The sequence below is a fragment of the Tenrec ecaudatus genome, chromosome X (genome assembly GCF_050624435.1).
Source record: "Tenrec ecaudatus isolate mTenEca1 chromosome X, mTenEca1.hap1, whole genome shotgun sequence".
In the NCBI taxonomy this organism is placed as follows: Eukaryota; Metazoa; Chordata; class Mammalia; order Afrosoricida; family Tenrecidae; genus Tenrec; species Tenrec ecaudatus.
In genome coordinates this window covers 9,696,273-9,713,182 of record NC_134548.1, presented here as the reverse complement: position 1 = coordinate 9,713,182, position 16,910 = coordinate 9,696,273, and the positions used below count along the sequence as shown (strand labels likewise).

At 47.9% G+C, this 16,910-nt stretch overlaps 2 protein-coding genes across 4 annotated transcripts in view; one reads left to right on the top strand and one right to left on the bottom strand.

Annotated features, from left to right (window-relative positions):
• The window catches only part of GPM6B (glycoprotein M6B), a 154,198-nt gene extending 148,965 nt beyond the window's left edge, over positions 1 to 5,233 (top strand). For 2 of the 3 annotated variants that reach the window (XM_075539129.1, XM_075539128.1), the window contains exons 6-7: positions 827 to 892; positions 1,618 to 3,198. In XM_075539129.1, the coding sequence (XP_075395244.1) occupies positions 827 to 892; positions 1,618 to 1,698 (147 nt within the window). In that variant the 3' untranslated portion in view covers positions 1,699 to 3,198. Of the gene's footprint in view, positions 1 to 826; positions 893 to 1,617; positions 3,199 to 3,226 lie in introns of those variants that run through there. The other variant, XM_075539130.1, reaches the window with a different exon arrangement.
• Positions 5,234 to 7,591: 2,358 nt separating this feature from the next.
• OFD1 (OFD1 centriole and centriolar satellite protein) overlaps positions 7,592 to 16,910 on the bottom strand; it is a 31,963-nt gene continuing 22,644 nt past the window's right edge. Inside the window, exons 12-23 of the mRNA XM_075538195.1 lie at positions 16,312 to 16,403; positions 15,254 to 15,443; positions 14,387 to 14,517; positions 13,793 to 13,904; positions 12,814 to 13,410; positions 12,261 to 12,387; positions 11,982 to 12,082; positions 10,777 to 10,878; positions 9,569 to 9,723; positions 8,759 to 8,914; positions 8,038 to 8,108; positions 7,592 to 7,734 (exon numbers count right to left, since the gene is read on the bottom strand). Of these exons, the coding sequence (XP_075394310.1) occupies positions 7,692 to 7,734; positions 8,038 to 8,108; positions 8,759 to 8,914; positions 9,569 to 9,723; positions 10,777 to 10,878; positions 11,982 to 12,082; positions 12,261 to 12,387; positions 12,814 to 13,410; positions 13,793 to 13,904; positions 14,387 to 14,517; positions 15,254 to 15,443; positions 16,312 to 16,403 (1,877 nt within the window). The 3' untranslated portion in view covers positions 7,592 to 7,691. The remainder of the gene's footprint in view (positions 7,735 to 8,037; positions 8,109 to 8,758; positions 8,915 to 9,568; positions 9,724 to 10,776; positions 10,879 to 11,981; positions 12,083 to 12,260; positions 12,388 to 12,813; positions 13,411 to 13,792; positions 13,905 to 14,386; positions 14,518 to 15,253; positions 15,444 to 16,311; positions 16,404 to 16,910) is intronic.

Genomic DNA, 16,910 nt, shown 5'->3' with positions numbered 1-16,910 from the left:
GAATTCAGAAGTGATCCCAAGCCCACAAGCCTGGAACTAGATCTAGATAGATTCCTCTCTTTCCCCTTCAAAGGGCTTCTCAAAGTAGAACATTCATTATAGAACACATGGACTTTATTGACAGAAAAGGCTCCCTTGAATGTAAATCTTAACACTCTGGCTTAAAACCCCTCAGTCCTAGAACGGTCTTTAGTCATTGGCTTCATTCTGAGAATGAAGTCTCAGGCGGACTGTGGGAGTTGGCATAGTTAAGATCCTAAGATGCTTTGGGAAAGCTTTGAAGAGAAGAAATCATCAGTCCCTACGCGGACTGACTACAGGGCTCCCACCATTTGCTCCCCAATGCTGTCGTGGACAGGAGTAATGTAGTGGCTACGCTTTGGGCTGCTAACTGCAAGGTCAATAGCTCAAAACCAGCATCTGCTCTGCAGGAGAAAGATGAGACTTTCTATTCCCATAAAGAAATTACAGTCTCAGAAACTCACAGGGACCAGTTCTAACTACCCTGTTCTGTAAGGCCGCTATGAGTCGGCATCAACGTGGTAGCAGTGCATACAGTTTGGTTTTTCAGCCATGGAGGGTGCATGACAATGCACTGGTGGCTCGGACCCAGCCCCTGGGATTCAGATTTGATGGGCCTGGGTGCAGGCTGCCCGGGTAACCCAGGACGCAAACAGGTTTGAGAAGCAGGCTTGCCAAGAGAACACACCCGCAGTCAGTTTGGCTGAGAAGCGCTACAGGAAGCTGCAGCCTTCAGGACAGGCTCAGCAAGGCATTTCTCTCCATGTCCCATCAATGCTCATGTTACTGCCCGGTTCCTTCCTAGTTCTACATGTCCTATCACCTGTTCATTGTGGCCTGTGCCGGAGCTGGTGCCACCGTCATTGCCCTGGTGAGTAATGGCCCCAGCTTGGTCCTAGTCTAGTGCCCCCCTCCCACCCGTCTCTATAATGACAGATTTCCCTTTCAGCTCTTCCCAGCTGCCCGAAACCAACCGTCCAGGCCCCCGGCGGTGTAGCACCTGCTGGCCGCCTCCGCTGGCTGGGGTTTTGCCTGGTTGCATTCAGCCCTTAGTTCTAGAACTTCAGAAATGGACGAATGCCCATTTCCTTGCCAGGAATTCCTAGCTGCTAAGTAGAAGTATTCAACCGTAGCAGAAATCCACCCAAGATGGGGAGAGCATAAGGCAAAATGTTGGCTGCCCACGAAGGCGACAGTCACCAATTTTTAAATCATCAAGTAATTTCTTTTCCGGACGGTTCATGAAAACCCCCAACCAGCCAACCCAGCCCTGTTGCATCTCAACACCTGGCGGGAAGGGGGTTCACCCAGTAGATTGGACTGCTGGGAAAGGTGGGTGGGCAGTGGCTGTGGATAAAGAATCTAATGGCCCTGCCTCCAGCTCTCCACCTGGGTCAACCGTGACCGAGGCTTTTGGTAAAACTCCCACTAATTTTCCCACGGTAGAACTGAGGAGGAAGGGCGTTTGTGTATGTGTTAAAGATAAGTTACCTTTTGTTGTGTGGATCGTGGGGGGAAGACCCCCTCACCCCTCAGGGGGCCCCAGCCCAGGCCTCCCCGCCTATCTCACTGCCCTGTTTTGTTCTCTTCCACCAGCTGATCTACATGATGGCTACTACCTATAACTATGCGGTTTTGAAGTTTAAGAGTCGGGAAGACTGCTGCACTAAGTTCTAAATCGCATAAGGCTGATAAGGCGTGGTAGAGCCGTACTCTAGTCCCCCATCCCACTGGTCCCCAGCCCGGCAGCTGCCATTTTGTCACATAGCTTGTAGTAACCTCATTCCGCGCAGTAGAGTTAATACAATACACACGACTGACTGTACCCGAGGTACACGATACTGAGACCTGGCTATTTCCCCGTTTTTCAAAAGGACCAGTTCTTACTGACCCTGGCGAGCAGCCGCGGCATAAACGATTTTTGCTTGAACGGAATCTCTGAGTGGTAGCTCTAAGTGCAGTATTAAAATTTCTGATGTGCCCGCACCTTCCGTTGATTTTGCTTGCTCAATAACCAGTTTCAGCTTTGGGAATGAACACGCTCACTGCCAACAACCCGGAGAGCCATGGATTTTGTTGTGTCAGACTACACATACACACGCGCACGCGCGCGTGCGCGCACACACACACACACACACACACACACACACACACACCAGGAAGCCTTTGGCAAAAATACTTTAAATTTGATTTTTTTTCTTTACTGAACATGGGTGATCCTCCAGTTCATTATCAAATAGAGGCTGTTTAAAATGAGCCACATGACTATTTGAAGACCCAAACACAGGAAAGCCACCCCATTGGTTGTGGATTTTGTGCACAACACAATCACCCCCGTTTGAGCCCCTTAAGGCTTGTTTTGGAACGTAGGGACTGAGCCCTTGTCCTTCTAGCCGGTTCTCAACCCGCACGTCAGATTGTAATGGGAAGAGATGGGCCTGGATCGGAATGCTCAGCTCTCTTGAGAAGGAAATGTGAACGGTCAGGAGCTGGAGACATAGCTTTACTTTTGCAGGAAACACTGAGGAACGTGAATGAGAACGAAGCGTTGGCCACAGCAACTATAAAGAATAAGGATGTTTACAATTGGGGAAGTGCAGTACCAACAGTTATCTGAGGAAAACTAGTTTCACTACTAAAAATGTGTTAACCTCCAAACTGCATGCTTGCCTTTCTAGTTCTTCATTTTGATTTTCACATCCATTTAATTTTCCCATGTTAAAGATGTAGTCTTTTTTTCTCTAATGATTATTATTTCCCCAGAATAAAGCGTGTTCACACTTGTAGGCCTCCGGGGGAAATTTGTCTTTTCATCCACAGGTATAAAAGCTCTATTGCATTCCACTTGTTTCAAAATAAAACCGTGCGTTTTGGAAACTTCTGCCCTAGTCTTTGAAATTACTCTCAAATGGTAAAAAGCACCCTCTCGTATTCCATTTTGGCTTTTTCCTAACCGTGCCTTCAGCCACCACCCCACCCCTTTAAAAAAGCCCACTGTATTCGTATACTAACTTTTCTTTGGCTTCTTAATATAAAGCAGAGGAGTAGCGCATGCTTTGAGTATCCGGGCCCTCTGATGGCAGAATGAGTATTAATACAGAATAACCTCCCGTCCCCTTTCAAGTGCAAACTGTCTAATCTGACTAGCAGCTTGCTTTGTCTTCTGACATGCTCACTAGCCATCATGCTCACCCTTCTTTTCCAGATCCACTTCCTCATGATTCTGTCTTCTAACTGGGCTTACTTAAAGGATGCAAGCAAAATGCAGGCTTACCAAGAGATCAAAGCAAAGGAAGAGCAGGAACTGCAAGATATCCAGTCTCGGTCAAAAGAACAACTCAATTCGTACACTTAAGTGTTGGCCAGAGGGTTTCCGTCGACGAATCCACAGCTCTGACAAATCACCAGACAGCTGCTCAACAGTACAGATGTGTGTGCCCTCCCAACAGATGCCTGTAGAAGTCCACACACGTCACTGTCTGTCTCCAGCTGCTGGGCTGCGTTTTCTAGAACAGCCTTCCCATGGGTAAATCTTTCCCTTTAGATCAGGTCTTGGAGGTTTCATGTCAGCCATTTTAAAAGGCAACACTGTGACAAAATGACAGGGTTCATCCTTTTGAAATGTGTGCACGGTCACACTGTGGCTAGAGCACGCCCACCCAGGCGGGCCATGGCGTGTGACCGTGCACACACATATGCCCCCCGTCCTCGCATCAGTCCATCAAGACAGTAAAATTAAATCAAAAGGAACTTTCATTCCTGACCGCTGACATTTATGACATTTTGGGTCATCAAAGATAACGTGAATCGTATAATTCACAACCCCTCCACCCCACCCACCCCCACCCTCAAAATAAGGCCGGGGCCCGTTCATTTGCTGAGCAGACCCCACAATTCACTCCAGTGAGGTGCCCAGATCCCGCTGTCCCCAGTGTGTGAGCTGGGCTCAGAGTCATGCACGAGCCTTCCAGAAGCAATTTTCTGATGATTTCCTTTGCCTAAAAGGGCATTGTCGTTCTTTTAGGAACATAAATGTCAGCTCTGCCTTAATGGATATTTGCTTTCAATTTCTACGAATTTCTATTACGGGAGCAGACCTCCCCTCCCCCCGCACCCAAAAGTCCTTCACAGAATTTTGTTCCATCGGTGTTTTTAATAAAGAAGTGTTACCTTATTAAAATGACCACCGTCTGACCCCGTCCATCCGTGGTCTGGATTTCGAATTTTACCGTTCCATACCACCTCTCTGAAAGTGAATTACAAATAAGACCACAGACCTCCTCCTCTTCTAGACTTGAATCCTTCTGTAAGTTCAAGTAGGGTTTTTATTTCCTTTTTTCCCCTCATCACTCAGTCTCCATTTCCTGGCCTAACAAAGCTCTGTGTTCTGCGAGAAAACTGCTTGAGTTTAAGCCATTTGCAATAGAAACTTGCCTTCTGAATCCTGTGTTTCCCACCATGCGGTGACTCTAGGTATTGGGTGTTAGTGATGGTCCACTTTTGTGTTGTTCTTTATGAAATGATACACATAACCGTCGGGTGCATCAGCGCTTTTCCAAGGGGCTGCATTATATAGTTAACTATGTATATTCATGTTAAGGGTTAACTTTGTGGTTTGGCTGTTTCCTGGATTTTCAAACTTATCTGTGTGCAGAAATGTATTCAAATGAAAGGAAGCATACCTTCATTATCAAGATGCTATTAAAATTGAACCTTAAGAATGATGCTTTCATTTGGATTTTTTTCCCTCCTTTTTGTTTTGGTTAATGCCTACATGCCTATTTGGAACGTTCTGGTTTTCGAATTGGGGGAAGCCCTCCTCTGGGGAGAGCCGGCCTCCCGGAGTAGCTTACTGTGCCCTCTTCCCATTGCATGACCGACTCCCATGTTCTTTCCAGCACTGGAGGTGCTGTGAGCGTCCCGTGTTCTCCTCAGAGAGACAGTATCGAAAGCCTGTTTCCTTTTCTAATTCCGGTAGCTCTTACCAGGAACTTTGGGAAGTTTTGTTTAAGTAGTCTAATATTTTTTATGTAAAGAGCATTAAATTTTGCTATGTATAAATTTTTGTAACCTAACAGTGAATCAATATTTTCTATCAGTGCCAAGGGCTTCCTGTAGTACGATTCAAGTGTTACAATAAATATTTGTAGATAATAGTCAAATACTTGTGTATGCTTATTTTAAAGATGTCGGTGGAAACAGTTGTGGATGTACTGAGAGTCATGAAATAAAATCATAGCTTCACTCGCTTGCCTTCGTCCCCTGTAGACCTCTGATCTTTGTCCTCCGTGTGGTGTTGCTTCTAAATATTGTGCCTAATTGCGGTCTTATATTTGTGTGCCAACCAAGTCTGTAAGAGGGTACTGTGTTTCTCGGCCAGGCAAAAGGAGCAAAACAACGAAACAGAGAGCAATTGGAGGAGAAATTGGGGACTTTTTGCACAAAGTACTCTGTGAGCGCTCTAAAGTTCTAGGGGAAAGTCTCGTATGGGCCAGCTGCTTCCACAGAGAAAAGAGCCACAGAGATGCGCGCCAGGCTCACCCTGTCCCGCTGGGGGGTGGGCGTGGGGGCATGGCGAAGCATCAGTGGGGAGAGTGAAATATGTTCCTGGCTATTGAACCAGCCCTGTCAAAACCTTGTCAGAAAGGTGTTGCGCGTACTTAAAAAAAATCAAGAACTAGCAGTGACCTCCATGCAGAAGCGACCAACTTGGGATTTCATTTTCTGTACAAGTTGCTTGCTTGGCAGCATGACTACACATGAGGCTTATCTGTGCACCCCACTCCCACCCCCTGTGCACCTTTCTTGGGAAGCAGCAGCCTCTTCCATGGCAGAACCATCGAGACAAGCCACCCATTTATGTAGCATTTTGAACCTTAACACGTCACCTAAACACCTAAAAAGCCATTCATGGAAAAATGCAGGATACTAGATTTTTCACAAGTTTTCTGCAGCCCCAATAAAAAGGAGTATCAAATGCTAAATCATCTGCCATCTCCCAATTGGCAGAGATCATGTCACACGCACACACAAATACAGATGAATTATTTTCATTTCCAGAAATATACCTTGTGCCACTGGACTTTGAATCAGAGATGAAAAGTTGGCCCATATGGGAAGGGTTGGCTGAGTTGAAAACTATTCCATTAATGATCGAGAGAGGCCACTGTGATACATCTGAAAACAGCCTTTTAAGGCTTGAGGTTCAACATAACATTATAGGCCTGCCGAGATGCCCCACCTTGTGACAGGGACCTTTTCCTAAGCACTGGTGTCTTTCTCTAGCTCATGCAGGGTTAACTGAGCCTCACATGTTGAAAATGTACACATTATGCTTAAGGGAACCTTTTCAAAATGAATACTGGTACAAATCCACTTAGAAGCTTTCAGGGAACAAACAGGACAGGGCTACAGGGAAAGGCTGAGTATTCTGTATCCGTGCCTCCATCTCAGATATGAGAGCCCAAAATGAGCACTCTGCCCTACAATGGTCCAGGAAGAACTGTGCTTGATCAGGATTTTCTTAGTTTCTTCTTAGTGGGGAATGGATGCTTTTCAAAACCCTAGCTAGAAAGGAGATTTAAATTGAGGTACTTAGACAAAGGCTTTCAAAACACAAAATGGGGGTGTATGTGAGCTGAAGAATATTCGAAACAGTTACTTGACATGTTACAGAAACAAACAAGGCCAAATTCTGGGTAGCAATAAGGTACCTAGATAACCCAGGCTAGAGGAAGTGCTCAATACACAGCATCACCATCTAAGAAGAGTTCACGGAGCCCTGGTGGTACAGTAGGTTAAGCATTGGGCCACTAACCACATGGTTGGCCACTCAAAGCCATGGGAGAAAAACTCGACAGTCAACTTTTATAAAGGTGATGGCCTGGGAAATCCTAGGAACCAGATCTTACTGGGTCTCTCTGATGACCAATCAAGTGACGACAGTGAGTTCGAGAAGGCCTGGTGCACAGCGGGTTAACTGAACTGATGGACGGCTAACAGAAGGATCTGTGATTCAAACCCACGAGCTGCTTATTCTGCGAGAGAGATGAGGGAGTCTGCTCCTGTCAAGATAGCGTCTTAGAAACCCAAAGGAGTTTTTTGGGTTTTTTTTTTTTTGCCCTACAAGGCAGGTAGATAGCAGTCAGAATGAATGCCATGGCAGTGGGCAAGGATATGGATCCTCGGAAACAGCTCAAGTAAAGACCAGAGGTGACGTGGTACTACTTGTTGATCCCAGAATGGACACACCAAGTCTGTCCAGGCTGGGCCCAGGAGTGCACGCTGGGCAAGCAGGCTATATCCCAGGGTGGTCTGATGCGAGGGAACAAGAGACACACGTCAAACTCCCACAGTGTAGGTCTGAAATGTGACCCACAAGATAAGGTTTCACGTGAGTATACCCTGAGACAAAAAGGTACAGGAGAAGGCAACTCATCCTAGTGTAAGGAAGGCCTACCTCAGAATGAGAAAATGTCTGACTGGAGTTGGGGTGGGGGGAAGGAATACTATTCTTGGTTTATAAACTCTGGTTCCACATAGAATTATGGAAGGGGGGGATCAGACGAGATGAGAGCACACAGATCTTTATTCATAATGTTGTCTTATAGGCTTAGAACATTTTAGAACTTCTGTTGTTATCTGGGGAAAGCTGGGCAGCAAACATTTTGTCACCAAAAGTCATCTTCTTCATGATGCAAGCTGCCTTGGGAACTAGATGAGGGAAAGACAAAAAGGGAAAGAAGTGTCAGGCTTCCTCAGGGCCCTTCAAGGGCCACCTCTCCCTCCTTCCTGCCCTGAGGGGACTTTTGGCCTAGCTTACACATTTACATCAGGACGGATTTTTCACAAGGCATAAAATGCAACTGATTTTTAAAGTCAGGTTTCTGAACGATTCAGTGGATTTCCTACAGGCAAACCCCTATACTTGCAAGTGTCCCTCGCCTGCCACCACCAGCAGCAGCAACAATATGTGCACCGTGGGTGTGAGCCCCAGAGCATGAGGGAAAACCGTACCTTTTGTCTTGGTCACTAGATGGCAGTGTGTCCGCCTGTGAGCTTTCTTGGATGATTAACTTTTTTGAGCTCTGCTCCAGAGGGGGACAGAATCAAAAAAGGAAATTAGATAAGCACTACTATTATAAAACATTTTATGATTTCTCTCAAAAATCCATTTTGAAGGCTACATGGCACTTAGAAGGAGCTGAGGGTGCAGTGTTCACGTGGTCAGCTGCCAGCCCACCAGCTGTGCAGAAGGCCAACGAAGGAGCTGCCTGCGTCCATGAAGATGTACAGCCTTGGAACCCTCTAGGGCAGCTCAAATTGGTCCTATAGGGTCACTATGGCTTGGGACCCACCCAATGGCAGTGGGGTTGATTTCCTATGTAATGTGAATCTAGCAGTGGTAACCCGTCAGCTCTACATTTGACTAGCACAGGAGAGTAAGTTCCAGGACGCTTCCAGCTTTCTAGACACACACAGCATTATCGCAGTGTCTGGTCACAGAGAGAGCGTGCACTGTTTCTCTTGTTCTTTAAATAAGAGACATCCGAAAGGATTACAAATCAGGATCGAGGAATCATTTGCCTGAGGGCAAAGTATGAAATGCTATCATTTGACACATGGGGACCCCTGCGAGCCTGGGGCTGTTGAGGAGCCAATTCTGATCCCAAGGGTTGGCGACACTCCACAATCAGGCCCCGAGTCCCGCCCTGCCTGCCCTCCGAAGCCTCCACACCTTGTCCGCCGAGTTCTGGTCTCCCCCGTCCTGAATGACCTTCATGTACTTCTCCAAAGGGTTTTCGCTACAAGCAGCTCTGTCTTTCATTTCTTGAATACTCTTGTCTAGTTTTTCCTCCTCCATCTCCATCTTTAATGATTCTTCAATAATTTTCTGGGAAGGAGATGGGCAACAAAAACACTGAATCAAACACTGGGGACTTTGTTTAAAAGCTTCCAGTAACTGACCCTGATCCTCTGACGCCAACCTGTAGACCAGAGGACCAAGTTAATTAAAAAAAATTAAAGTCACTTCTATCATTCAGGGGAAATAAGCTACCAAAGGTGGGTATCCCGGGCTTTGGACTCAAGGTAACTGGAACTCGAAGAGGCAGCCACCTAGGAAATTCCTTCAACAAAGAGTCAGCAGGTTTGTAAAGTGACCAGAGCCATCGCTCGGTCAGGAGCCAGGGTCAGGGCCCAGAGGCAGGACGAGAACGGAGAGGCAGGCAGCATGCACCAGGAAACAGCCGGAACCCACCAGCAGCCCCCCCTCGGAGTCACTCTCATGCTGGCTCTTGTCCCCTTTTGTTGCCTTTGGCAAAGTCTCTTCCTCAAGCTCCACTTAGGAAGTCAGTGCCGGCAGCAAAGCAGAGCCCACCTTCTTGGTGGGTTTGTTTTAAGGCTCAAGTGCAGGTGTGCTTCCGACTCAAAGGAATTCCACAGTTGGCCACTCCACTTCTATGTTAGGACACATGAATAAGGAGATCAAGGTAGGGCAGGCGCAGAAGGGAGAAACTAGTACCGAGAATTAAGCCACACAAATTACCCTTTCTTGATCTAATTTCCCCAGCTCTCTCTGCTCCTTCTCGAAAGGTTCTTGCTCACTCTGCCTTTTGTCTTCAGTTGGCATTGCTGCTCTGGGATGTTGTGCCCATGCGTTTTCTTCTTCTTTGGACTCGCCAACTTGCTCCTGATCTATGGCTGACGGGAAGGAAAGCACGGGCAGATTTTCACATCCCATTTCTCAACCAACAGTTCCGAGAAATAAGGGGCGGGTGGATGGAGTCACTCCTCTCTGCCAGGAATTCCTCACCACCCTAACACTGTGAATTAAACCCAAAGGAGACCCTGGCCCTATGGAGGGGATGATCTTCGCCAACGTTCAGGAGCAAGTGCGAGGCTGAAACTCTAGGGGGCGGGGTCATGAGAGCGTCCCAACCCTGCCTCTGCACAGAGGCGAAGACGAAAGGGGGTGGGGGCAAAACAGGGATGGGGGAGAACGATTTTCCTCTGGCGACAAACGATCCTGGCATGGCCAGTTTCTCCAATGACTGGAAGGGTTTTTCTCTGCCCTCATTTTTTAGGGGCACGGAGGACTCAAACAGAGAAAAGTGTTATAACCACACAAATTCACCTTCAAGAGAGGTAGCAGGAATGAACCCTAAGGAGAACCCATTATAGCCATTGTTCCGCCAGGCTTTCCCAAGAAGCTAAAGGTCCTGAGAATTGGATCTTACGGTGCGGTAAAGAACCGTGGAGCTGCTGCGTCCCAGGGGCCGGTGTGAAGCATGAAACGAGAACCCTGCCCTCCCCAGAGGGCTTTCCTCAGCACTGTCCTCACACGTCCACACCGAACAGCTGCGTTCAGCTGTCAGCTGAGCAGGTGGCCTACAAGGGGCCCACCCCAAGGAGGAAGGCGCTCTTTTGGCTGCCCAACCACAGATCAACAGGGCAGCGTGTGCCCAAGAAGAAAGCTCAGAAGGCCAGCCGGGAAACATGGGGACAATGTGGCAAGAGGGCTGTGACGCTGTGGGGATGGCATACCTGTTACAAACCAAACTGTGTGTGAGTTTGCTCTGTATACTTTCACTCCGCTCCCAATAAAAAGTTAAAAATAATAATCATCATAACAGAGGGAAAGAGAACACTGGTGAACACTAGCCAGCGCTGCGGGCGAGTGCAGAAGGCCTTTCGACAGCACCTGCAGTCATTCGCAAAGCACATCTAGTGGGGTAAAGACCAATCCCAGCTTACCAGGACTGCTAGGCACGGGGGCAGAGATGGAGTCCACGTGAAGCATGTCGCCTGCAGGGAGGAACCCATCCACTTCAATCGATCTTGGTATGTCCCCTGCACCTACACAAGGGCAAAGAATTGTCCCATGAGTCCTGGATAGCAGCACTCAGAGAAGCCAAAGCAACTAGATGAGCCCCTTCTTCCCAGGCGCCTCAGACATTCCCAACACAGCCAGTTGCCAGTGCACGTACTTCTCAACATGACCTCAAATTCAAAAGAGTCGGATTTGTTCCCAGCATTTGATTGGCTACCCAATAGGAGGTACACTGACAATGGCAGAGAAGATTTGCTTTGGAGTACTGGTAAACATTTGACTTCCCTTTTAATGGAAAACAATTTCGCAAAATTTCCCCTTTTTAGCAAGCTGAAAATAATAGGTTGCAATTACTACACCCTTTCATTTAAGTGATCTAAACTGTACGGCCTCAGACCTAACAGGTCATAGACAAATACAGATTTCTCGAGTGGTGAGCCATCCAGACCCAATCAGGAGGGCCAGCGCCAGACTCCTTTGCTGCTGTTTTTCCACTTCCTTTCTTTCTCCAAGTGCAGGGCTTGCTAAGACTGAGGAAGCGAACAGCACCAGTATTAAGATAAAAGAAAAAAAATCAAAACAATTCCATATTCCACAAAGAGGGACAAAATGTTCAAATCGTTACTTTAAAGCAAGGGTGGGAATGTCTGGCCCGTGGGTCATAGAAGGCCCTCAAAAATCAATCCCAACTAATGTCACATTGCTCATCAGAGGCAGTTCCAGCCATCACGTTAGGGGTGAGTGAATTACATGTTTGACCAAATACAGCAGGCTCATTTTTAAGGTGATACTTTTGTATGGCCTGCAAATGTCATCAATATCCAAATAGCCCTAGGCAGAAAAAGTGTTACCTGGCCCTGCTTTTTTAAAGAATTATTTAGGAGGTTATTTCTAACTTTACAATGATTGGTTATCCTAAAATTGTCTGAAGAAATGGGACTTGGATGCATCCGGAAGGCTTCATGATATAAAACAGGTACTCTATTGGTATCTGTGGTTTTATCCCAACGTGAAAAGATCCCAACTCTAATTTCTTTGTTTGTTTGTTACAACAAAGGATAAGTCGCCCCCAAACCATGCTTTCTCCCATTTCAATTTCTAAAAACTTGATCCTTATATTTAAACTTACACTCCAAAGAAGAATCTGGTTCTTCATTCTCCTTAGGCAATTGCTTGTCCAGATTTGACAATTTACATCTGTCTAGATGTTCGGCATCTTTCTGAGAAAGGCTAGATTGGAGAAATAAAATCCGGGAGTGCGACATTTTAATCACGCCACACTCCGCAGCACAAGAGCCCAGTACGCCTTACCCTCAGCTTGCAAAGAGCAGCGGCTGCATGTGTCGCTGGCTCACTATGCACGCAGGGGACGGGGCTCAGCTGCCACCATGGCGAGAGTGGAGTTTACCTGGCCTGCTGCTCCGGAGGGCTGGTGAGGGATGCACTGGACAAGGTGTGCTGCGACTCCTCAGCCAAGGCCTGGGGTGTTCTGTCAGGGCAGACACTGGGCGAAACCACGGAGGGTCTAGCCAAACCTAAGGGGCAGAAGGCACCCAGGGTAAGACTAGGACCACCTGGATGGAACACAAACATGGTTCTAGAGAATTTCTCTCTGCAGATAGGCAAGCTGAGCTTCACACTAATTGCCCGGGCACCCGTAGAACACAAAAACATATAACCCAACTCCAGAGACGTCAAGGAAAGGACACTGGTCCTCCCTGAGCCCTTCTGCCTGCTGAGCCACAGGTCAGTCCCAGCTGCTCTTTCGTCCAGGGAGCCCCCCCGCCAAGCCCATGGAGGAGGGGAGATGGAAAATGCAGGTTCAGAGAGGCCCCCACTGCTCGGGCCCAGACCTGGCTCCTCCAGGTTGGCTCGAGTTCTTAGTCAATGGGCACAACTGGTGAAGGCAGGGGCCAGGCAGAGGCTGAATGTTCCGGAAAGCCTTTTGTGTGGCAGCTTACCTTCCAGGTACAGTTTGCTGTCCAGGCTCTTTGTGCTCTGGGGGAGGGGAGTGGAGGACAGGCATCTTGGGGAGGAGCCTCTCCTTCGGCGGGAAGCATCACTGCCTGACAACGCTGCTGCCTCTTCACTCTGCTCTGCTTTCAGACTGCTCGCCTGAGGGTGCGCGCAGAACATTCTGCTCTCCACAGAACCTCTCTTTGGGGAACTCGCAGGGACACGTGTTAGCTTTTCCAGCAAGTGCAAGGACAGCGGGGTCTTGGAGGGTGGCGGGCTGTGAGTTGGAGTCTGCATGACTCTCTGGTGGTATTCTCGGTAGGCCTTTTCTAAGCGTTCAGCCTCTTCCTCAAGCACCTCCATCTTGACTTTCGTGCTCGACACAAACTCAAGGTCCGACTCGGGGGACTTGTCATTTGGGTTACTCAGGACCCTGGGTGTTATGGCACCCTTCACAGGATCCTCATCTTCCTCCGGGGGGCTCTCTAAGAAATCCCCACTTATATCTTCATCTTGAGGCACCGACTGGTTGCTAGGGGCTCTGCCCTGGGGCCGCCCAACCAGAGAGGGCTTCGGGTTGCGGTACACTTCATGCTGGAGAACTGCAAGCACAAAGGGGCAGAGACGGAGAGCACCGTTCAATGGCACATCTGCGCAAAGACCAGGGCGGGGCGCCTGACACAACACATCTAACCAAAGGGCAAGCTGGCCCACGGAGCAGCTTCTTCAGTAGTGCTAATAAGAATTATGAATATTTACTAAAGCTCGAAGGGAGCCCCGAGGGCCCCATGGTGACGCGGTGTGGACACCAAGAAATAAGAGCTTCGCATGTTCATGGTTTTGCTTAGGCAAGATCTCTTTGGTTTGGTAACAATACTTTACCTTAACCTCATACTGAAAATTCCACTGGTAACACTTCCACAACATGTCAACAGCCCTACACAGATACACACATTCACAGGGTTGCTTTTGAACATCTCCTACCTGTCTGAGTCTGCATTAGCTGCAATTTTAAATCGGTAACCTGTGACGTCAACTTCTTCACCGATCCCTTGTGCTCCAATAGCTGGGCCTTCAGCTGGGCTGAATGGTCCATCTGAAAGGATACAATGCGAAGAACCAGAAATCAAGTTCACACAAAAAGAAAAACTTTTCTAATGTGACCTGTTTCCATTTTGTTTTTCCAACTCTGAGAAGGCTTACCCCAGGAAGCAGCAGGGCCTCTGGGAACTGAACTAACCCAACCCAACCCCGCCAACAAGGTCTTCACCACCCTTTTCACTGTGACCACAGGAGAGTGCCTGCAGGGTACATAGGCAACAATCAGAAAGAGTCGGTAAGTCTACCAGCTACCAGTAGCAGGAGCAGGAAGAGGCACTTCCTGGCGGGGGGGGGGGGGGGCAGCGTCAGAAAGGCACGTCACCACTAGAGAATGTTCTCAAATGAGAAGGAGCAGACCTTCAGCATATTCGGGACCCTCATTTATGTTACAGTGTATGGTGTGCGAGTGTGTGAGTGAGAGATTGACGCCAAGGTCGTACTGCCTAGTATCAAACAAGGCGAGAGCGCAAGACTCACTTCACTCTGCAGCCGTCGTCCCAGAGCTTGTTGCTGACCTTCAAACTCTTTCCGCTCGTTCGCTAGCACGTTTTCTGCTTTCATCAATTCCTTCTGCAGCACCAGAAGCTCAGGAGAAGGCTGAGTTATGCCTAGAGGAGAAAACCCAGGGGATTACCAATCTAGTTTTCCTCTTTCACTAAACAAAACCAGCTAAGAAGGGTTCTTGTTTTTTATAAATCTTTCCCGTTTCTTTGTACTCAGTTTATAGTACCATATATACTAGAGTATAAGCCAATCTGAATTATCAGTCGAGGCACCTAGTTTTACTGCAAAAACTGGATTAAAAATGTCCTGAAAAACTAGGCTTATACACAAGTATATATGGTGTATAAATTTGGTGAAATGGGCAAAAAAGAGGACGCCCCAATTCACAAATTTCAGGAAGAACCTTCTATGAGAACACAAATGCCGGGGGATGGGAGGGGGGAGGCTCCTATCAAGATCCGGGCCTCGACTCTAGGCAGGTGCTCCCATGAATCTGGTCGTGTCGGAATCATTGGTACAGGGTGACTACAAAAGGCCATCTTCTCAGGTTGTAACTCACCACAGTGCTGCTCTCAACCCCGGGCCGCTGTCCTGGAGGGAGCGGGAGAAGCCCCCTCCCCCATCCCTGCTGCCTTCCAACCATGAATCAAAGGGCTTGCTAAAATGCAGAGAGGTAGATTTGTCATCTACACAGACCATGTCTTACACAGACACTATGGGTTCTCTAATAGCAAGCAACCAGGAAGTCCTACTTTCTAAAAGGTTCCCAATGGAAATCTCCCTTCTAGGTACGAATGTAACTGTGATGACATAATGGCGGGCAGCTGAGGAAAGACCTACGGTTCAGGAGAACTAAGTTTTCACTCTTGCTCTCTTCCAATTGTTGTTTAAGCACTTTATTTTGTGCCTGCAGCTCCAGCCTCACTTCTTTCAGTTGGAAATAATCACTCATTTCTTTAATCTTCTCACTGAGCAGGTGGTTTTGTTTTGTTTGAACCATGGACTGGGCATTCACCGCGTCTATCTCTAGCTGAAATCAGAACAGGAGAAATCACACTGGTATGGGAGGCACTCGGCTGACCTCAGCTGGCTAACAATGGTCACAGGACAGACCCGTGGTGGGGGAGTGGGGGTATCAAACTTGAATTATGTGGAGCTCTGTCCTAAGGAGCTCGTGCTTCTAGCGAAGACTACCACCCCACTTTCCAGATGCAGTGAAGGGCCCAATCACGGAGGGAACATCTGTGGTTTTCAACAGGAACAGGTACGAAGGAAAGGATCCCTAATAGACTGTGAGGCGCTTGCCTCTTCTTAGCAGACTCTATTTGGTAGTTGGAGGTAAAACCGGACCCATTCTCATGAGCATCTGTCGTCCCAGGGGCAACACGAACTGGGTCTAGAGATTATATCTGAAGAACCTAGAGTTTCCACCCTGTCCCTCAGCACACTGAGGAACAGAAACCAGGCAGGCATGAGTGGTATGGGAAAGTGCATCTCCACTGGTTCCCATCGGCCGGGCACCCGTGGAAGGATCTGTGCTGCTAAGTTCAAGGAAGGGGCTGAGGTACAATGTGGCCTGTACTGACCACGATGTCCATTAGGTTCTCTGAAGCCCCCCAACCGCCCTTTGGTAGAGGCAGGATTCCAAATGTTATGGCTCGGGAAGCTGAGGAGGACAGGCAGAATTCAAGGTCTCCAAAATGCACGCCTTTACCACGCGCCCCTGCGACTTAGACTGTTTCATCAGGAGACCTTCAGCCACCACCTTCTCAGTCACGTAATAAGCAGTCCCAATGTGCCCGGAGGGTGACTTTCGATGAATGACATATGATGGAAAGGAATGTCTCACATACTTCCTAACATATATTTTGGAGAAAAACACATGAGTTCATGATTACCTCAAGTTCTCTCACACGATTAACATACTGACTGAATTCATGCTTTTTGGAACTAATAGCTGTGAGCTCTTCCTCCAAACGCTTGGCTAATTCTAAAAGAAAAGGCAACCAATTAGTCATAATGCTTTCAGGGAGAATACAAATGCCATTTCAGCATTTCTGACCAATACCTAGGACAGAAACAAGCCATCACTCATAATCTGAATAGCAAATGCCCCCAAAACCCACTGTCGCCAAGTCGGTTCCAATCCATAGTAGCCCTGCCGGGTAGAAAAGTGCCCTGTAGCATTGCCAAGGCTGGAACCATCGTAGAAAGCAGACTGTCACATCTGTCTCCCACGGACCAGCTGGGGGGTTCAAATATCTGTCCTTTCAGTTCGCAGGCAAGCGATTAACTATGGTGCCACCATGGATCACACATTCAGTAGGCAAGGAGGAAATAAAGCTTGTTACCCAACAGGTGACAGGAAATTGTAAGTCCTATGTTGAAGGGGCTTCAAGAAGTTTGTGGGAACATTTCATTCTCTTTTAATCTCATTTACCCACAACCTGTCCAGAACCTCTTCGTAAGCGGGGACACCTACTACATACTTAAATCC